This window comes from Medicago truncatula, chromosome 4 (genome assembly GCF_003473485.1).
Source record: "Medicago truncatula cultivar Jemalong A17 chromosome 4, MtrunA17r5.0-ANR, whole genome shotgun sequence".
Classification (NCBI taxonomy): domain Eukaryota; kingdom Viridiplantae; phylum Streptophyta; class Magnoliopsida; order Fabales; family Fabaceae; genus Medicago; species Medicago truncatula.
Genome location: NC_053045.1, coordinates 49,432,275 through 49,455,210, shown reverse-complemented (window position 1 = coordinate 49,455,210; position 22,936 = coordinate 49,432,275). Strand labels below are relative to the sequence as shown.

At 31.4% G+C, this 22,936-nt stretch overlaps 3 protein-coding genes and 1 pseudogene across 3 annotated transcripts; 1 reads left to right on the top strand and 3 right to left on the bottom strand.

The window, feature by feature from the left end:
- Nucleotides 1-3,865: 3,865 nt before the first annotated feature.
- Nucleotides 3,866-7,365, bottom strand: LOC11413435 (transcription factor KUA1). The gene is made up of 3 exons (XM_003608635.4): nucleotides 6,888-7,365; nucleotides 5,380-5,588; nucleotides 3,866-4,669 (listed from the first exon to the last, which is right to left on the bottom strand). The coding sequence occupies exons 1-3, from the start codon at nucleotides 7,165-7,167 to the stop codon at nucleotides 4,178-4,180; spliced, it is 981 nt and encodes a 326-aa protein (XP_003608683.1). The 5' UTR covers nucleotides 7,168-7,365; the 3' UTR covers nucleotides 3,866-4,177.
- Nucleotides 7,366-10,570: 3,205 nt separating this feature from the next.
- LOC112421418 (uncharacterized) lies at nucleotides 10,571-11,737 on the top strand. The gene is made up of 2 exons (XM_039833018.1): nucleotides 10,571-10,806; nucleotides 10,878-11,737. The coding sequence occupies exons 1-2, from the start codon at nucleotides 10,780-10,782 to the stop codon at nucleotides 11,460-11,462; spliced, it is 612 nt and encodes a 203-aa protein (XP_039688952.1). The 5' UTR covers nucleotides 10,571-10,779; the 3' UTR covers nucleotides 11,463-11,737.
- Nucleotides 11,738-13,180: 1,443 nt separating this feature from the next.
- Nucleotides 13,181-17,467, bottom strand: LOC11407302 (2'-deoxymugineic-acid 2'-dioxygenase-like; annotated as a pseudogene).
- A 1,076-nt stretch (nucleotides 17,468-18,543) lies between these two features.
- LOC11440119 (2-oxoglutarate-Fe(II) type oxidoreductase hxnY) lies at nucleotides 18,544-22,074 on the bottom strand. Its single transcript, XM_003608631.4, has 11 exons — nucleotides 21,898-22,074; nucleotides 21,610-21,802; nucleotides 21,324-21,401; nucleotides 21,137-21,188; nucleotides 20,795-20,916; nucleotides 20,582-20,679; nucleotides 20,415-20,473; nucleotides 20,250-20,306; nucleotides 20,114-20,159; nucleotides 19,907-19,986; nucleotides 18,544-18,849 (listed from the first exon to the last, which is right to left on the bottom strand). The coding sequence occupies exons 1-11, from the start codon at nucleotides 21,979-21,981 to the stop codon at nucleotides 18,750-18,752; spliced, it is 969 nt and encodes a 322-aa protein (XP_003608679.1). The 5' UTR covers nucleotides 21,982-22,074; the 3' UTR covers nucleotides 18,544-18,749.
- Between the last annotated feature and the right edge of the window lie 862 nt (nucleotides 22,075-22,936).

Below are 22,936 nucleotides of genomic sequence, written 5' to 3'. Positions count from 1 at the left end.
GAAGCTTAAAATATCTACCCTCGTGGCCTCATCTACTCTTTTCATTTTTTGCCCTTTTAAATTTTATTTCTTCTTCTTGAATGTCCTTCATCTCAGATGTCTTAATCAAACATTAAGTTGATCCATTCATTTCTAAGTGGTAATATTCAAACTTTGATTTGTTACCGTGTAAGTTTGGTCTTCAATTAACTTGAATTTTATTGATTTTTCTTGTGTTAACTATTCGGTTCAAGTGAAATGAATTTTAGAAATCTCAAGTTCCACAAAAAAAACGTAAGTAAAATTTGACAAATAATTATTTAATAGAAAATTAAACCAAATTATTTAATTATAGATCAAATACCTTCCCGAGTCCTTTAAGTTTTATGTTTATTTCAGATAGATCATTTAAGTTTCTAAAGTTTCAGATAGGTCCTTTAAATTTTAAGTTTGTTTCGGATAGGTCATTTATCAATATCAACTGAGTTAAGCTCACATCCTTTATCATTAAATAAGTTAAAATCTTTATCGTAATTGTGTTTACTATTAATTAATCAATCAAAATTTTAATTGATTAGTGATCAAATTAAATAATAAAGCTGACTATTTAAATTTCTAATTGGATATAAGATGACTTTATACATATTTATGATCTCTAATTTACCAAAAAAACTTTTTTTTGTGGCCGTAGCTTGAACCTTGATCTCGCATATGTTATGCATTATCAATATCAATTGAGTTAAACTCATATCCGACGCACAATAATATTAGGATACACACGGATCTTCCTGAATATATATTGGCTATATATGTTTGATAACATCTCAAAAAAATGTTTGATATCACATTTGTTTGTGATTTGAAAACCATAATATTAAGATAAGGATTTATTAGAATTATATTTATGATGATAATAACACTTATATTAGATTCCTTAAAAAAATACACTTATATTAGAATTTGTCAAAAAAATAAAACACTTATATTTAGAAATAACTAAATATTTATGCTAATGATTTGAATGTGCTCTCAAAAGAAAGAAAGAAATATTTATGCTAATTATTTGAATGTGCTCTCAAAAGAAAGAAAGAAATATTTCTTTCTCTCAGAGGAAAGAAATAAATATTTATGCTAATTATTTGAACGTACTCTCAAAAGAAAGAAAGAAATATTTATGGTAATTATTTGAATGTGATAAAGATTGTATTGAAAATATGTCTTGTTTGGGTGATGTGAACGTAATTAATTTTTTTGATTCGACATAATTTTCAAATATCCATATTGACATACTACAATTTAATTTCTATTTGAAATTAAAATTGATACACACATATTTTGTATTTAAGGTCTATTTTAAGAAATAATCAAATAAAAAGATAATATATATTAGGTTATCATATATTACTCTTTTGGAATATTTTTTATCTCGAAATATTTTACATCCTGCATTAGGGTTAAATATATTTTTTTTGGTCCTGCATTTTGCTTGACTTTGAAGAATAGTCCTTACATTTTTGAATCCATTAACTGTCATATCAGCATTTCGTTAGAGAATTAACAACAGTGACTAATTTTGATAAGGGAGATAAAATATGAGGATTTTAGAAATATTTAATAAAATGTAGGGACTATTCTTCAAAGGGGCGCAAAATGTAAGGATTAAAAATATATTTAACCCTTATAATATTTGTATTAATCAGAAGTCGTAATTGATTAGCGTAAAATTACGTAATAAAACTATTTATATTTTTTTTGGGTACATAGACTATTTAGATTTCTAATTAGATAACTAAATAAATATTTAATTAATTGACATGAACCTAATATCTAAATGTTTATATTTGTGATATGTTTTTGTCCTTGGAGCTTTGAAGAAATCTACAATTTAACCGGATTCTTTAAAAAAAATTCAATAAAACTTAAGTTTTCTGATAACTTATTCAATTCCAAAAAACTTTTACTTACCAGATTATGTTTTTTGTGAAGGGAGTAATTAGTAAATATTGTAATAGTTATCCTTCTACGTTTGAAATATAGGTTTCAAATTGATAGCGATGCTCTCCACTTTATTGGATGATCAAACATGCTATCTCTCAAGGCTGGCCCTAGGCTTAGGCCAGGGGTGTGACGGCCTAGGGCCCATGCCGGTAGGGGCCCTAATTTTTTTTTAAGGTGGGGGTGTATATAGAAATATTTGGTTTTTGCGGGATGTGTATAGAAATATTCACTGAAAGGCCCAAACATTGTAATGATGAAAGGCTGGACTGAAGCTTGTTCAAGTTTTAGGCCCTTTTTTTTCGTTATTTACTATATACACCCCTGTATATAAAAAAATTATATATACACCCTCCCTTTAATGTTTTTTTTTCTTCTTAATAATCTGCCAAAACAATTATTCTCGAAGAAATTGGTGATATTTTTTGGGACCTTTTTACCTAATAATGTGTCTCACTAATATTAAAAATATTGGTAATATTTATTATCCAAGAAATTGAGACAATTTTATAACTAAACAAATTATATTTTAGTTGAAAATCTGCCTATTAGAGAAATTAATCTTAATGGTCTTTTTCAAAGGTTCCAAAAAATTAAATTATATCATAATAGTAATGTCAACTTTCTTGAATTATTAAAATGATTACAAAATTGAATTTGATAATGGAAAATCATGCGAGACATGTTCACGATCATGAAACCGATATGAGACGCATTTAGGATGATATGGCCTACTCATCTTTTTTTTTTTTGTTCTTTTTTGTTGGTAAAAAGCGGGAAAAAATTAAAATGAAGACATAAAATCACAACAATGAACTAAAAAAATTTATGATATATCATATAAGGGGGCCTTTTTCATATTATGCCTAAGGTCTGTAAAACTCTAGGAACGGTCTTGTCTCTTTCTTCCTCCTCCATGATTAAAACACTTATCGAGAATATAAGTTTCATATTCTCATTTGTGTATGCATATCTTCATCTTTTATGTGATTTTATTTTCAACACTACAATCTTCTCGACGCCTTATTTTCAGATTCTAAAATCTAGAAAACAGGCAGACTAATTTATAGAAGTCTTAGGCCGTCATGGATCACAAAAACTGTTGGTGCAATGTGGACCACATAGAAATATGTGCATAAGGTTTTCGGATTGTATAACTCGAAATATCCCTCACCCTACAAAGTACGAAGTTTCACTCGTTTTAACTCATTATTGAAGCATTTCAGATTCTATAATCTGAAACATTTTGGATTGTAGAGTCTGAATCAACTCAAAGTGTTGGACGGTTACTTGCTCAGCAAGAGTAACTCATGGAACATGTTTTTCAAAGGATTTTACGGGCTTTAATGGCCAGTAAAACTCTTTGAACACGTTTTTTGACCCATAATTAAGAATCGCTACACTCTATGCTACTCATTATTCACAAATTTCCCTTATAAATACTCTTTAACACCACCTCCATTCTTCTACAACAATGTTTTTCCTTCATTGGTCTTTCATACAAAAGGCTACTTTGAAAATCCAATGATTGTAGGAATGATCAATGGGGATGGTGCCACACTGCAAAGAAGTGCGGCCTATCTGGATGCGAGGTTGGTCTGCTTGGGTGTAAGGTTGACCACCAAGATCTCTTTCACCCTAAAAAGGAAACAAACCTTATAATTTAACTTATAATAAAATAAAAATTTGTATCATCTTTGTTCCATTAATTTTGTTTATAATTATATTTATTTTATGTTTTTGTCATTTATAATTATGTCAATGAAATAATACACACCTCTCTTTCTTTTAAATACTGGGCAACACATATAGATTGATAGTTATTTTCAGATTATATAATCCGAACAAGGAGTATTTTTGAAAGAAAAGAAAAATAGGACATGTGAGAATGTGAGAAAATGATAGGGTAGGAAAAGTAATAGTCCTAACTTTTTGACAACACTCAAATTGGAAGCACAACTTGGTAGATTGTCAAACTGCACAATCAAGCTTCACATAACCCTGAGAAATGCAAAGTTGAAAACTACTAAACAAACATCAAGTTTTAATTAAACCCAAGTAAATACTAGATGCTACTGCCTACAAGCGAACAAACAAACAAACTAGGTTAACCATTCTGGAAGGGCAAGTAAAAAATTATTAAGGTTATCCCAAACCAAGTATATTTGATGAATTACACAAGACCACATCATGATAATAATGCTCACAGAACAGTCCCACAAGCTGGAGTTGTATGAAAAGCAGACTGTCTAGACGGACCTTCTTCGAGTAGTTTACGAGACAGAGTCGAGGGGCCAGCATCACCAATAGTTTCACCTAAACTCAGTTTTGACATGCCAACGAGTTCATCGACATTGATTGGGCTCTTGGAATGTACTGGGGTTGGCTTCACCACTTCATGTGTTTCTTTCTTAGGAGCCGGCTCAGGACTGTATCCAGACCAATAGGGAAGAGGAAAAGGGAAGAATGGAGAATAATATGCCGGATATACTACTGGGTAAGCCGACGCTTGTGCATTGCTGTCGGGCTTTAATGGGGCAGAGGCAGACTCTCCATCGTTTGAGTTTGTAGAATCCATCGATTCACATTCTTCATCGAGCGGAGGAGGAGCAGGCAAAGGGTTATTGCCTTCTGTTTCAGTTTGTAGTTGATTAGCTGACAAGAAGTCTTGCGGTACCATTGAAGTATCAGGTGCCTGCAAAATCAAAACAAAAATACAAGAAATCCAGAAAAATTAGAAGGTTCAGAAGGAAAAGGAAAAGTGAGGTTACATAATGCTTATATAAATTTCAAAAGAGAACCACATCAGAAAATGCAATGTTTTTCCTCCAAACTAAATACCAATATTTTAAAAATCAGTACCGACATCAAATTGGTGAGAAATACAGGTCATGGTTCAATGAACTAAATGACAAATAAAAAAAGTTTTTTAAGAAAAAGTATTAAAAAAAAAACGGTTGAACCAGCCACAGTTGAACTGCGGTTCAACCAGCCAGCTATATAATTGGATTCAAACCAACCAGGGAACTAGTTGGTTCCCTCTCAGCACAACCGGTTGGTTGGTTCAGTCCGGCTATTAAAACATTGCTAAATACCCTAGAGCCATGGTTCTATAAATATCTAACCCGAACATTATTAATACACAGAGAGGTCATCAACATCCAAAATGTCCAGGAAATGGACAATTTTCCCAAATGGAAAACAGTGTCGTGTACATGAGACTCACTGACTTAATTTTCAAAGTATCCATAAAAGGTCAAACAATATCGTTAAAGAAAGAAACACATTTGGATAATCTTATCAAATGGTAATGAACAGGTTATGTGGCATCAATTTCATTATATGCAACATAATGTAAAGGAAACACATTTTATGCAAATAGAATTTGGAAATAAGGGGACAAACATCATCTGCAACAATATCAAACAGGCTGGACCGTCTCTTTCGCCTAGACACATTGCTTTGCCTGATGAAATATTTTTGAGCGTGACTGGCCACTTGAGTAGGTGTCCTTGATATAACATAGTTCCTGGCAATTCCACGCCAATCACCTTTGCCCAGCTTGTTCAATCCAAGTAAAAACATTCTATGTTCCTCCTCAGTCCATGGAGTGCCTGAAAAAAATATATTAAAAATCAAAAGCTGACAAAAACAACACAAGAATTTTCCGTGATCCCCGTTGAAGCTGACTGTAATATGAACTTCAAATAGATAAAATTCAAATTCAGCTAAACAGTACTGGTCTGAAACCTAGTTAAATGAGTCAAAGGCTTTAGGCCCCCAAAAAATTATACCTAACATTGACTATTTGAATGTTTAAAAAATAAAGCTTTAAATGCTGGCAAAAATAGCCACAAATCTCATTTGAAGCAAAAAGGTCTATCTAAAGTTTGATCTAGGCCCTACTCACTCTTGGGATGGATCGGAAGCCAAACCTTGCACATAGTATTAGATTTAGGGGAGGAAATAAGCTAGCCATGTTGTCGTTTAAGAAATGTGACCCTATTCAGGGTTGTGTGTAATCTGATAAAACTTAAGAAATCATCATCAAAAAGACCATTTTTTTCTCTGTCTTGACCCTTCGGTTCCTACTTCCTAGGGGAAAGGGCCTCTGGTAATCCAGAGTTCGACCTAGACGAAAATAAAGCTTGGCCAAAGATTGTTTTAGTCATGATTCGAACTCAGGTTCTCCTGAATTATTCGTCTTTAAGTGAAAGCTCATTAGAGCCGAACTATATAGCTAGAAAGAGCATATTCTGCTATTGCTTGCAGATCATTAGGGGTGAAACAAGCTAGACAAGGTTTGTTAAACACCTGCCACAGCCTGGTATTTAATCTATCATCATAGACTTTTTTCAACGCGTTTATTTTTTTTTTTAATGTAAAATATAAAGCCTAGTTTAGATAGCTGAAACAGTGTAATATATGCATATTAATGGACCACATCCCCCATAATTAGAGACTAGAATACACAACACATCCAAGTTAAACAGACACCAACCCAATAGACACTAAATAAGTAAATATGAGTAATTTTGAAGCACATGAGAAACATTGTTTTTGAACCACATGGCCTAAGACTTGTATCTATCCATTTCTTAGACCAAAATTCAGATACAAAATTCATGAAACATTCCAATAATTCTCTCAAAAGAGACAATCACTAATAAAGTTAACACGTATCAGTACCTTTCTTGTCTAGTTACTCCTACAATTACACCAACCAAAAATCAAAAATATAAATATTTTTTTGTCATAATCGTAAATACAAACCAATCCAAAACAAGATCACATAATTAATCCAATATAGTTGAATTCATCTAGCTCAAAAAAAAAAAACAGAACAAAATTAAATTCCAAAAATTCACATGCAAGCAAAAGAGTTAAAAAGAAAAAGGTTTTAAGAAACAAACCCTTTTTTCTTTCACGGGAAGTAGAAGAAGAACCAGGAACAAAATCCTCAGAACCATAGCCATCAGCACCATGATCAGGGTTTTCACCAGGTGAACCAGGAGTATTTGACCCGGTATTCAAAAGTCCAGACCCGGACCCGCTATAGTGGCTAAGATTACCCATACTAGCACTTTTCCGGATCCCATCGGTTAATCTTACTCCAAACAGCTTCACACCACGATTTGGACAGGTTCTTGAGTTGTGCCCATTGTGGCTGCAATGAGAACAACGACGGGTCATGATTTCTGAACCGGATCGAAGGAGAGAGGTGAATTATCGGGTTTTGAAGATCCGAATCACAGGATCCGAGACATGAAATGAAATTGAAGGTTTTAAGGTTTTTGTTTTTTTTGGTTTATTTGAGTTTATTATTATGTTTGGTTTGGTCTCCCTCGGGTTTTGCTGCAGAGAGAAAGAGAAAGAGAGAAAGACCAACAACACAACACTATCCATTTATCTATCTTGTCGTGGATAAAGAGAGGTAAAGATAAGATGCTACGCGGTGTTTTTTTTATGATACGTGATCGTTTCTTTTTGACCGTAGATTTGTTTCTGATTGTTGACGTGGCGGAGGATTAGAAGTTGAGTATAGTGATTGGGTTGCTTTTTTTTCTTCATGCAAGTGATTGGGTTGCTTTCGATACAGTACTTATCATCATCAACTTGATGAAACAATTACGTACTACTTTTCTTCGAAAGTGAGAAAGATAATATTCAGAATTGCAATGAAAAAATGTAGATATATATATATATATATATATGGATATTTTTGGATTAAACATTTGTCTTGGGAATTTATTAATTGTAAAAATTATTTAACAACTTTCTCTTTATTCTTCTATTTCTTCTTTCTCGTTCATTAGAAATCTGTTTTATCCATTAAAAAAAAAAAACACACACTAAATATCATTTCCTAAACACCAAGAGTAGCCTAGTGAAAAACTAAAGCCTTGGTTGATAAGGCATCCCAAATGATGGTCTAAACTTAATTCTGAAATTAGGAACATATTTAGCAGGGATAATTCACGTGGGTATATACTTCCAAACCTGAAGGTTGAGTATATTCTTGTGCAAAATAGCATCTCTATCTTTTTTGGTACAAAAGAGGATTGTGAATGCTTATCCACCTTATTATTAGTTATCCCACTCCAAAGGTCGTTTTTACCACCATTTCTCCAATTACAGTATTTATTTTCAAAGCCCTACTAAGAAGATTTAAAAGCAAAGCCATCCATTGTTAAAAAAGAATTGAACACAATAGTACTTTGAGTTTAATTAGATACATATCTATCATTTAATTATTTAATGTCATGTCATATTTTCTGTTTTAATTATTTTAAAATAAAGTTAAATTTTGCCTGACCAAAAAAAAAAAAAAAAGGTTAAATTTTGAATGAATTTTGTCACGGAGTATCAATATCCAACCAAAGTTCAATGTGTTTATGAATAAAAATAAAAATAAAAGAGCAAAGCTATCCATGAAATCAGTGGTACCGAATATATTTAAGATGTGTCCAATGAAGTACTTATTGTTGACTCTGAGTTTGCGAATGTTATTTACTATAGTGATGCATTTTTTCAAATTTATATAAAAATACAACTCCCTCGATTCCTTTTTAAGTGTCATTTTAAAAAATTTCCACGAAAAATAGCAAAGTGTATTTTTGCACATTTTCTTCCTATTATACCCTCAATTTAATCCACCAATATATTTATATATTTTGGCACACACTTTATCTTTCTAATAAATTTAATATGTTATATTTTTTCATAACAAACATTTTTTTTTTAGATCGTAACAAACATTTGTTACTTACTATCTTTTTCTCCAACAATTTTTTTTACACACTCCTTCTCATAACAAACAATTGTCAATTTTCGAAATATTGTGCACAACTCTTTAATTAATTTAAGTCAATATAAAAATTATTCCAACTTCACATTAATAAAAAGCTAAGAAAAAAATTATCTGTCCTCAAACTTATTTAATCAAAATTAAGGCTTCAACTATGGCTTTAACCAATGCTAGATCCACACTGGATGAAGATAACTTAGTAGAGCATACAGAAAAGAGCAACAATGGTACGTGTACAATATTTATCTCTTTACATTTGTTTAAATCTGAAGATAACAAGAAACAAATTTTGTTTTAAAAAAAAAACTTAGTTTAAAAAAAAAAACTTTAGTTTTTCAAATATATAACATTAATTAATTTTATTAAAAAAGATAAGAGTAACCAAACAAAGAAAAAAATATGAGTAATTGACAAATCGTACCATTAAAATACCAAAATGCAGTTAAATAAGAACAAAAAATTAACCTTAAAATGACACTTAAAAAGAAACGGATGGAGTAAATGTTAAATATATCTAAATACATACAATCGAATAATGACTATGCGATTTTTTTTTTTGTTTTAAATTTATTTATTTTCTATGGTAGCTGGTCAAACAACTGACCTTCTGGAAAGTTCATGTGATACACCTCTTCTAACATTTTGTGCGGTTAAGCTACCAAATTTTGGGATGATTTATTTTTTAAAATGACTACATTTATTTAATGAAATATGACGATAAATTTAAAAGACACAATAACATAAATATAAGGAGGGGTTTCATCAACACAAACAAATTCACAAGAGACATAATAACCAATTTAGCTAAGAAATGAGCCGCTTGATTCGCAACACGGTAAATATTTAAAAAATTTAAAGTAATGATACTTGATGTTAGTCTTTTGCAATCTTCAACTATTGCACCCAGTGGCGGAGGCACATAGTGCTGAGGGGATGCACTTGCCAACCCTCAAAATTAAATTTTTTCACATATATCCCTATGTTTTTAGCACTTTGAACCTCCTCATATTTTTTCTTTGCACCAGCTGACCCAAACCACCATCACTCACTCATTTACACATTTTAACTTCTCTCTAAACTATCTTCTCTTAACTTAGAAAACCCTTCTTCCTCCACTTCCACCACACCGGCGGCAGAACCACCACCAAACTCCACCGCGCCACCACCCAACCCATTCTATCTTCACTCTCGCGACCTTTCAACTACCATCTACAATCACGTTTTAGTTCTCTCTCCATCTCAAAAATCAGTTGCAATAAATCACCACCGTCTCCACCTTATTTTGCCGTCCTCCGCCGTCGTGCAACCGCAAAGGGACATTCAAAAGCTTTCAAAGACATTGAATCTACCACCAAGGTAATCAATTAAAAATCTTTGGTTTAGGGTTTTGAAATTTGGATTTTTTTTTTAGATGACTTCAATTGTGATAAATTGGTTGATTGAATATGCAATTGAGGGTCCTAATGATATGTCTGTGTTGTGAAATTGATTGGAGAATTGTTTTAAAGTGGCAATTTAACACTCATGGTTTTTTTGTTGTAAATGGTTCGCTTCAGATTTTTTAGTATCTGTTCAATTTGTTCAAAATGCAAAAAAACATATGAATCCTACTAATTTATCATGTTATTCTATTTGTTCAACTTGTGTGTTTCATTTCCATGTTGCTTTGTTTGAATCATGGTGAATGAGCTTCTGTTTTGATTTTTAAACCAAGAAACTAATATGAATCCTACTAATTTGTTTGAATCATGTTATTCTACTTTGTTTGAATCCTACTAATTTATCATGTTTCATTATAATAGTGAGTGAGCTTCTGTGTGACATTGTTTTACTCTAATGGGGATGGATGGTAAGAAAGGAGTGGTAGCACTAGATGAAAATGTGAAAGAATGTTGTTTTTTATTTCATACTCATTGAATCTTAAAGTTTGTTATTGTGTTTGGTGAACTTGATATTGATGTATAGTTCTATAACTGATGTTCTTGAAATGTTGAGAGATGATGTATCAATTAAAGATGGAAGAGGTGAAGCAAAAGGTCTTTTAATTCTCATGAATACTTTTGATTTTGCACTCACATTGCATTTAATGAAAAAGGTCTTAGGTTTTTCAAATGAATTGTCACAAGCATTGCAAAGGAAAGATCAAGACATCGTCAATGCTATGAACCTAATTAGCATCACAAAGGAGCGATTACAAGCTCTAAGAGATGATGGATGGGAACCTTTATTGGAGGAGGTAATTTTATTTGGCAATAAGCATGACATTAACATTCCAAGCATGGATGATATATTCTTCCGTGGAAAGTCAATACGTGGAGGTAACGCTGAATCTATCACAATAGGGAATCATTACCGCATTGAATTATTTTATACGGTTGTGGACATGCAACTTCAAGAACTTAATGATCGTTTTAATGAGACAAATAGTCGGTTGCTCATTTGTATGGAGAGTATGTGCCCAAACAACTCGTTCTCTAAATTTGACAAAGCAAAGTTGATTGAATTTGCAAAGTTTTATCCAATTGAATTTTCTCCAACTTCATTGGTGTTGCTTGATAGTCAACTTGACACTTACATCTTTGATATGCGTAGGAGTGTTGAATTTGCATCTTTGAAAGGAATAAGTGATCTTTCAAAAAAAAAATGGTTGCACTCAAAAAACATATTGATTATCCTTTAGTCTATGGACTTTTGAAGTTAGCAATGATTTTGCCCGTTGCCACATCAACCGTTGAACGAGCCTTTTCTGCTATGAAGATTGTGAAGTCTAGATTGCGTAATCGAATGGGAGATGATTGGATGAATGATTGTCTCGTGACTTATATTGAGAGAGATGTGGCGGACAAAATTGATGATGAGTTGATTATTCAACGATTTCAGAAGATGGCACCGCGTAAGGGACATTTGTAAAGAATGGATGAAGTTTTTTGAGTACATTGTAAATTGAATACAATGTAATTTTTTAGATATATATTATTATATTTATTATAAATTAAAGTTTAAAATTTTGAACCTCCTGACCCTGGGTCCCGGCAACGCCACTGATTGCACCTATATTATAAATAAATAAAGTAAAGAAAAGAGAATAAGAGCTTATACTCGGCAATGTCAATGACTCGTTATTACCTCTAATTTTAATTGAAAGTTTAATTTTACACCCTTATTTATTATTATGCTTATTTCTTTCGTAAATGAATAATAATAAATAAAGTAAAGTAAACCAAGTGAAGTCGAACCTCCTTATAAATAAACACTTATATTTCATAATATTAAATTGTTTATCCAAAGTAAATTGTTTATCCATAGATCGACGTATCTGTGTTACACAAACAAGAATTAGCCATATACATAGGGACGTACAAACTTTAGTTTTTTTTTACTACATGCAGCATTTAAGATTCCTCTCAGAATCATATGTGAGCTTGAACCGTTCATTCAAGTAGTCCCCACTATGTATTTGAGGGGAATCTGCAGAAAATATTGACAAAAGCTTGCAACATCTGATGTGTAAAAATAAGATTTATACGTAGCTTTCAATAAGAATAAGAAATATATATAATATATATAGAGAGCTTAATTAATGCTTAAACTCAAAAACACCAAATGAGAAGAAAATAGATATTGTGATTTAAAACAATAATCCAAACACATCAAATATCATCGTAATCTTTTACATGTCTCAGATGTCTTTACGGGATAAAAATGTTTTTTTTTTTTAATTTCTAAACTCAGATTAACGAGTTTGATCCAAATATATAATTTATGATATAACATTATGACCTATTCGATCAATGTAGCTGATTCCATTTAATAAAATTAGACTTGGTTATTGTTGTTATTTTAAACTCATGTTGTTTAGTCCAAAGTAAAGGACCAAAGATTAATATCCCCACCTTTTCTTATAGATTAACTTGTGGTTTACATAGCTTTTAGTTACTGTATATTCAAGTTTTTACAGTTTTACTTGATCTTGATATCTGAATATTTGTTAACAAGGGAATAAGAGACTCTCAAAGTGAACAATTATCTATATTTCATGGAACAATGAAAATGTTAAAAGAATAGTTTATATATTATTTTCTGAAATACATTCTAAGCAACATTTCATTTCTCATCGTTTACAACGATTCAACTCAAGAGACTCGCATCGATCTTCGATCATGTTAGCAAATTAAAATGAACATATTTTTTGAAACTGAAAATAGAAAACGTAAGCCGTTTTCATAAGATCTTGCAAATAATTTCACAAAACTTAACGTCGACAGATAAAATATATATTGCAAATATCTTAAGAGTGTGTTTGGATGGAGGAATATTTTGAGGGAATGTAATGTTTTGAAGGAATTCAATTATTTTGAGGTGAATTTAAACAATAGAATTCACCTTAAAGTGGTTGAATTCCCTCAAAAACATTATTTTCTCTCAAAACAATCCCCCATCCAAACACACTCTAAAACTTATCTAAAACATGATAATTTTGTGCCCAGGGAAGTGTAGCTAATTTCTTTGACTGAATGAAGCATTAGTTAAGATCTCTTTCAGAACCGTATATAAGTTTATACCCTTCATTCAAGTAGTCCCCACTACGTATAGAAGGGAACCTGCATAAAACATTTGACAAAATATTTTCATGTAAATAAGATTTATTTATAAGTAACTTTCAATAAAGATAAAGATAAAACTATCAAGAGCAACACTTCTATACCCAGGCCACAGAAAAAAAATGTTTTGGATTTATGCACACTCGCTAATAAATAAAAGTAGAAGAGGAAATATCAACAATACTAATAAAAGTCAATTATTTTATCTTTACTTTTCATGGTTTTATGAGTGTGACTAAATTCAAAACATTTGTATTTGTGACCATACAAGTATTGCTACTTGCTTCTCTAAAAAAAAAAGTATTGCTACTTGCTAGTATATTATGAGCAATGCTATATCTTTAGAAAAATAACATATGAAATGAACAAATAAATCATGCAATTAAAACTTATCAACTGTGTGTCTTGAATAATTTTTGATGCTATTTTTTTAGAGAAATAGCATTTTCCGTATATTATTCTCTTAACGCTCTCAAAGTTGAGCTCCGTGTATATTTTTTGTGTGTGCTTAGACACATGTTAGACTCTTATTATTTTAGTCGACTAGTTAAACAAACTAATTGGATAATACTTTTACTCTACCTTGGGGGAGAAGATTCACTCCAAAATTGTAAGGAAAGGTTAAGCCATGAGATTTATAACCTAGGTGAGTCTTAGAATTTGGTTTGAACTTAATTCAACCCTTCACTTTCGTACCAATTTAAAATTTGTGTCGAGTTAGACTCAACCCTTACAAAATCAGGGTGCAAGAAAATACGGCACACGAGTATCTAATCCTGAAATTGTGTTCTTTTATGTTTATTTTTACTATTTCCTTTGTTTCAAATCCAATTCTCCTATGTAGTCTGAATTAGTGAATCCTAATACAGGGCCATAGAAGAAGAAACTCCATTTCCTTTCTCATATGATATGATATATATGAGGAGCTCTAGAACAAAAAGTAATACTAAAGAGAAGATGAGAACCTGCAGTCCTGGAACACCGTTGGTCAATAGGAGAGTGATCATGCCATAATCTGTATGAGGAGAGGCACCATATTTCTCTTCACGAGATCCCAATTCACCTGATATAATTCACATTATAAAAGGTTACATAGATTATATTAGTTGGTTTTCTTTAAAAAAAAAAAATGGTAAAAAAACTTGACTCTACTAATAAAGTACGGCAGAAAAAACTTTAGATTAATATACTCTCTCTCCGTCTCAAAATAATAGTCATTTAAGTTTTGTGTACCATTTTAAAAAAAATAAAATGCTAATTAATAAACCTGGATAGTGCAAAAGGCGAAGAAAAACTTTTGGTATGCTTAAGGCACCTATCTTCTCAAAGTGATTTTCATCTTAGACTCAAAGACAAGGCAATTAGAGAAAGCAACTCTTTGCCAGCTGACCTGAGGCAGATAATTAACAAGACATTAATTTGAAGGGTAATAAACCTTACAGTATTTTCCAAAATAAAAGATTCCATTGTGGGTATCCAATTTGGCAGTAATTCTAGAGTGTCATTGCATGAAAAGAAAAAATGAGGACAAAGAAAATGTATACCATCACAAGGCCATTGATTCAGACGAACACTAGTTTTATCTGTTAAAGGACCAATGTACCTAGTAGCTCTCTTTTGGATCATCTGCTTAATTAGAAGGACTGATCAAAGGATTTATATCTTTTAGAAAATTAAACAGTTTTTTTTGTGTGAAATTAGTGACAAATTCAAGACTCTGAGTTTGTTAGAATAATACAAGTCTCGCTCTATATCACTTTTGTAGATAGTTTACACAACAACTTTAGCTTTGTGGTTGAGTCTTTGCTATGAACAAGTTTTGAGGTTGTTCATTAATGGAGGAAAATTATTTTTAAAAGGGACTAAAAAATACGACTATATTATTCTAACAAACTACTCCTTCCATTTTAAAATGAATATCGTTTAAGGTTTTTACACACATATTAAAAAATGTATTAATTAAAAGAAATAGAAATGTTATTTCACCAAATTATCCTAATCAACTATTTGTTTGTTTTTTATTGAAGAATAAATAATATTTTGGGAGTAGTGTATATAATATTAATTGAAGAGTACAATTGAAAAGAAAAAGTTATTATTGTATTGAAAACTGAAAGTGAGATTTATTTTGAAACAATTTTTGTTAGCTAAAATGACACTCATTTTGAAACAAATGAAATATTTTTTTCATTCATTCATTTGATAAGGATTACAATGACCAACCCACTATTTATAGCATTGACATTCTAATGACTCATCACAAATGATATCTCTAGATTCTTCTAGAACATGATGACTAATCTCTAAAATATATGCAATTAACTCATCATAATCTTTATTTAGCTTGGCTATTATATTCTCTTGGACCTATCTTGGGTCATTATAGTCTCTCAAGATGGAATCAATTATGAGATTGATCATCTCTATTTAACAAACACTTTCATTTAAATACATAGTAAATATAATAATATTTTTAAAACAATATTATTGTCTATAATGCGTCTATTTTCCTAAGGCTTGGTTTTCGAGTTTAGAGAGGAAGGGGGGAGGAGTTTGGATATAAAGGAAAGAGAAAGTGGAAGAAATAGATGACATTAAGAGGGAAAGACTTTTGGGGTTCATTTTTCTTCATAGGACAAAAGTCTCATAATTTGGGGAACCAAAAAATTGTATTGAAAGATGATTTACATGAATTCTTCAAATTTAATCTACGAAGTTATAATATTCTTAAAATTAAAAATATATTAATCATAAACATTAATCTATCATTCTTTAAAAAATTACTCGTTTAAAAAATATAAAAGATTTTACCATTTTTCTCTATATTTTTAACCCTCCAAAATCGTTCTTTCCCATTCTTTCCAAACTCTCAAACAAAGAAACGTTATCAACTTAACTTTTATTTTTGCATTTTGGAGAATTTCAAGTATAATAATAATAATAAAGTGGAAAAATACAAAATACTGAGCTCTCTTTCATCAAAAAAGACAAATAATTAGGTAGAAAGCAATATCAATTGGTCAATCCTCTCCACAAGAACCGCAGAGATAAAAATAGAGGTGCAGATGTGTCCAAAAAGAGCAGAGGATAGTATAATTTGGATATTATTAGATCTTGCTCTTAAAAACTACTAGTATAATAATGAATAGTGATATTTGTATATCTAATTGATGATAATTTTGGTGACAACTTTGTTTTTCTCTCTTCTTATTGGTCAAAAACAATGGAGAGAGAAAAAGGAAGAGAGAGAATAGAAATCTCATGTGAGTATAAGAGATAAAATTTTCCAAAAGTTGTCACATAATAGTTGTACAAATATCATTTCTCTATAATAATAGAAGTGGAGTATCCAAACATATAAATCTCTAATGTTATAAGAAAAATTGGTCATGTATTTAGAAAATGGTTATGAATATTAATTTAACGTCTATAATTTATGAACTAAAATAAATATCTAAAAATAAGAATATACCTTTGGAAAGTGGACTAGGATCAAGTTCATTTTGTGTTGGAGAGGAAGTGAGAAGAACTTTGCACTGTGCTCAAACACTTGCTTCATAAAATCCTCATTCACACCATGGTTCACAAGGTAAAAGAAACCATACTCAACGCATGCCTATAAATTTTAATTATTATTAATATTTGCATCGAGAGTTCTCTAGTGTTGAACTAATTAATACTAGTAATAGTATAAACAATTAGTAGAGAAAAACCTGACGGATGGAATTGGCTGTGGATAGACGATCAGGTGAGGAGAGGTCTATGATAGGAAGACTCAATTTTGCCGTCATGGCCATTTCTTTCCCTTATCTGATACTAATTCCAGTTCAGCTTCTGTTGATAGTAAATCTTTAACTATGGAGGTTTAATTTTGTTGACTCATTGATATAAATATAGAAATATAGAGGCAAATCTCGAGATATTCGATTGTGACTCCCCACCTCCCACTACTACTTACTATGTTATTGTTCCAAGTTCCAACCTCAAGAGCAATATTGTATGTTAAGGCTTCGTCATTTATAAAAGACGTCTCAGCGATAGAGGAGCACTATTTGTAAACTATATTTAGTCTCGATTCTCAAATAATATGCAACTTTTTGCTGTATTTAGAATAATATGTGGCATCCGGTCAAAGACATAGAGTTAAGGAGCTAACGATTCTACCAGAGAGTGACATAAGTTCAACCTCCACATGATGCTAGGGATGAAGCTAGAAGGGGGACCAACATAGGCCACGGTCCCCCGAGCTTTTAAAAAAAAAAAACGCTAATATGCAATTATACTTTTTGATATATATTTATTTTTTGTGAACTTCATATGATATTGTATAATGACCCTTTTGTTAGATTCAATATAATGGACCTTAAGTTTATGAGCTTAATTTCTCTATCCTTAACAGCAAATCAGAAAGTGAGGAACCGCTAACAATCACTAACAAACGATTCATTAGTCGTGATTTCATCTTCCTATATTTGCATTCTCATTGTTTCATATTATTTTTCTCTGCTATTTGAAAATCGCTTTAGTTTTATCATTCTCTGGCAAACCTTAAGGTACTCAACTTTCTTATGTTCTTGAAATATTTTATAATTTAAAACATATATTAATTTTGAATATATCTTATAATTTCTTAAATATCTTGTATATGTTGTGCATTTAAAAATTTACTTTTCTTCACTAAATTATACTTTCAACTCAGTCCCCCCTAAGTTTAGTGACGCGCCAATGATCTGACCCAAGTCCACGGCATCACATTTCCAATGTATTGTCCACTTTGAGTCTAATGTAGAAGCACTTACAATTTTGTCAATTGTAAAAGGCATCTCAATAGTTTTTTGAAGAAGAGGCATCTCAATAGTTAGTCGATGACTATTGCTTATAAACTGCATTTCATCTTAATTCTTAAACAATGTAACATTTTTTGGTGTACTAGGACACTTGTATTATGTTTGTTACGACTTATGACAATAAAGAGATTTAAGATTCAGATGATTGTTTTCAAACTCAGAATGTTAACTCATATACTCGTCCGAGTTTGTGTTTTTAGGTATGAATTTAACATCAAATACATCGACACACTTTAACTTTGTATGAGTATCTTTCCACATATAATCCAAACACACATAATTTATTAAGTTTAAGCATATGTGATGTAAACTCTTTAGAAATAAACACTTAATGCATAAGTACTTAAATAAGCTATTTATCCATCGGGTCCAACTATTATAAAAACAACAACAATATCATAATAAATTCTTGATATGATATGACAACAACCAATAGTCATAGACCAGATTTTGAAAACTTTATTAAAATGCAACATGTATTTAAATTTGGTTGAAACCAAATGAATGTTTGCACAAACTTCAGCTCTTTGACTGGAAGGAGCACTTGAGCTCTCTTTCTGAATCATATGTGAGCTTGAACCGCTGATTCAAGTAGTCCCCACTACGTATTGGAGGGAATCTGCAAGAGAACATTGCAAAAGCTTATAACCTCTTAAGTGTACAAACTAAAAATACTAAGATTTATTTGTAGCCTACGTAAAGTTTAAGATTTATTGTGCCAAAAAACAAAGATAAAGATGAACTTTTCTAAATTTAACTAAAGATTGTTGCCCCCAACTTTTCTTAAAGATTAACTTTTGATACCGAATGCTGGTCATTCCTTGCTAACTAAGTTCTCCAACAATGATTTGTCAAAAAAAAAAAAAAAAGTTCTCCAACAATGCTAATAAAATGTCCCCGTGAGCATAGCTCAGTTGGCAGGGACATGCATTATTATATGCAGGGGCCGGGGTTCGAACCTGGACACCCCACTTATTTACCTTGAAAAAGGTGAATTCTAGCCACTAGGTTACTTGACCAAAATAAAATAAAACAATGTTTTTGCTTCAGCTTTTCGTCTTCGGGGCTATTGGAGACTCAGATTGCAATAAAAGTAACTTTTAAGGTTATCTATGTCCCTATGGCATCTTCCCATGTCATCAGTTTTTTTTGTTTTTGGGCAAAAGCAAAAGAAAATGCCATGTCATTAGTTAACGTTTCTTATATAAGGAAAGGGCCCCTCGCTTTATAACAAGGTTTAATTACACTTTTGATCTTTTTGTGTTATTTTAGTCACACAAATACCAATTGCTCGTAGCCTATGTGATCAATGTGAGTCTAAGTTGGCGAGTTGTACAACCAGTGTGAGATGCCGAAGTGGTCAAACAACGAGACTGCACATATCAACTATTAGAAGCATGTTTTTGGCACGCGAATGTTCATTTCTTGTTACATGCTGGCATTGTTAAGCTAGCAGAAGTCAGTGCAACTAATCCCCAAATTCACATAGGCTACGGAATTTGGAAATCGAATGTGTACTAAAAAACGAATAGATTATGAACTTTTAACGTTTCACAAAAGAAGTGAAAGATTTTGTTTGTTGAGAGACACAGGATTTTGAAAATATATCAAGTCCATTTTGCTTTTAACACAGTCAAAATTGAACTAAAATAAAATTCGATAAAACTTTTCTATACCTGGGGGGAGATGATTCACTGCAGCAACTTTCAAAGCATTCCACAACACAATCTGAGGGTGGATCCATGAAGAATGCCACCTGCAAAAGTACAAAATTACCACTCATATTTCGCTGGAAAAGTATATGAAAACATGCCAACAAAATGAAAACAAAGAAGCGAAATGTGTAATGTCATGGCTAGAAAGAAGTGGTTAGTAATAGTTACAGAGTAGCGTTCTTTTCCTGTTGGCATCACCCTGTGAAGTGTTGACCTGCAAGAGTAATAGCAGAAACTAAGAATGATATGATATAAACAGTTGATAAAAGAAATGTATTATAAGTTGCTAGATGATGGAATTTACCGGTATAAACAATTTGTCCATCTCTCCATCATGTCCCCAATGTTCACAATTATGGCCCTGCATATTCAAACATAAAACACCTAACACTAGAAGGGAAAGGAAAAGCATATAGACTTAAACGTGGTGGTAACATATTATTTACAAAGTTCTTCTACATGAACTTACCCTTCTACATGAGAAACATCCTCCCATACCTGAGGCTGCTTCAACTTCTCCTTGCAGATCTTTAAATATAAATTCTTAAGTCATTAATAATGTGAATAATACGCGTCTTCAAAACAAAATTATGTGAATACTAACTTTAAACAGGAGTTAAGGTTCAATATGAGAACCTGCAGTCCTGGAACACCGTTGGTTAATAGGAGAGTGATCATGCCATAATCTGAATGAGCAGAGGCACCACATATCTCTTCATTAGGTCCCAATTCACCTAATGTAATTTACAAACACGTTATCAACAGTAAAAGGCAAACAAAATTGGTATTACCGATTAGGCTATGTGCTTAATTAAGAAGGTTCAGAAAATAAAATAAATACTAATAAACCTGGATAGCGCAAAAGGCGAAGAAAAGCTTCTGGTTTATTTAAGGCACTGATCTTCTCAAAATAATTTTCATCAAGATTCAAAGACAGGGCGATTAAAGACAACAACTCTTTGCCAGCTGACCTGTGGAACATGAGAAGAATATTTAAATTCAAAACTGTTTTTTAACAATAGAAAAAAGAAAAGAATGTAAATTTGAATGCTCAAACTGACACAAGCAATACACTCGCAAAGAGGAAAAAAAAAGAGCAAAGTTCTTGGTATAGTCAAACATATACTATGAGTAGACAGGGCCTTAGTAACATGCAGAAAAGTACATTATTTGAAAGTTGATAAAACTTACAGTATTTTCCAAAATAAGGATTCCATTGTGGGTCTCCAATTTGGGAGTAATTCTGAAGTGTCATTGCCGGAAAGAAAGAAAAAACACCTCAAGTAATTAATCTCATGTAAAAAAATAAAACCAGAACACAAAATTAATTTTCATTATTCCTAATGAAGAATGTGCACAACCCAAAGGAAATTCATACCATTAGAAGGCCATTGATTCAGACGAACACTTGTGGTATCTGTTAAAGGGCCAATGTAATAGCTCTCTTTTGGATCACCTGCTTATAATACAATACAAGTTATCAAATTAAAATTTTCTATCTTTCAGAAAATTCAACAAATTTAGACACTAAAGCACAAACACCTCTGGAATTTAGATAAATGTCCTAAAAAAAATTATTTGTTTTTGCTTTGTTTCAATACACCTTAGACACCCCTTGTACATGTGTCCGGTGTCCGACAACTCAAATAAGTGTCTCCAATTACCTTTGGATAGTGAAGAAGGGTCAAGTTTCTCAGCATAGAGAGGAGTATAACCTCTATACTCCTTGCGGTTCAATTTAATTTTGTCTTCAATTGGAAGTGAGAAGAAGTTTGCACTCTGATCGAATGCTTGTTTGATAAAATCCTCGTCCACACCGTGGTTCACAAGGTAAAAAAAACCATACTCAACGCATGCCTATAAATTTTTCTTAGTTATTATTATCAATATTGAAACACAGTATATGCATGGATGTGTTGAACTAATTAATTATTAATAGCAGTATAGAAAACCTGATGGATGGATTTGGCTGTGGAAATTCGATCAGGTGAGGAGAGGTCTATGATAGGAAGACTCAATGTTGCTGTTCCTGCCATCTCCTAGTTTGATAATTGATACTACTCCTTTCCAATTTAGCTTCACTTGATAGTAACTTCTAGCTTTGGAGCTTTTGTTGTTTGATTGAGTTGATTTCAAAATACTTATATTAGTAATTTTTTTAGTGTTAACATTTCTCACAAAAAATATCTTTGTTAATCCAGTGTTCGGTTGAAAAGTAAAATTTGATCAAAAATTATTTCAACTAAAAATCAAACTCAGATTATTCTTAACAATATGTCATCGACGGAGTTAAAAAAAAATTGAATTCAATTGCTTCTTTATTTAGTATTAATAGTTCACATCTAGGTATGCTTATTATTATTATATTACACTAGATAAATTTTATTATACATTGTTAATGTCAACTACTAAGTTAAGTATACGAGGACACACGTTAGATAATTTTTTTTGGTAGTGTTACGATGTAACGAGGCAAAAAGAAAAAGAGAGAGTCAAAATTAAGTTCCAAATTTATCTCTTAAGAAGAGAGATTCTATGCCAAACGGAGGACAATTTCAATGAGCAGAGCATCTTGACACGCTGCTAGATAAATTTAATATAACAAAATATACATTTTTTAAAACGACAGTAATAAAATAGTATATTAAAACAAAACTGAATATCTTCCCCTAAGAAAACTTGGGAGTATCTTATAAATATTTTTTGTCGCCAGAATGCAGTACCAAAGAGATTTGTTTTCGATTTTCTGATATCATCATTCTATCATGGAGGACTAAAATAATAGGGTGATGGAACACGAGGGGTATATTATTAAACACAATACGCGAAGCTAATATATTGCTCGTGTAATAAAAATAAATAAATAAATAAATAAAAAGAATGAGTGTGTAAAATTAAATGTGTAATATTGTATATTGTTCATGTTAAAACAAATAAAAGTTACTAAAAAATATAAATTATTTGTTAAGTTATATATTTTATATAAAATGC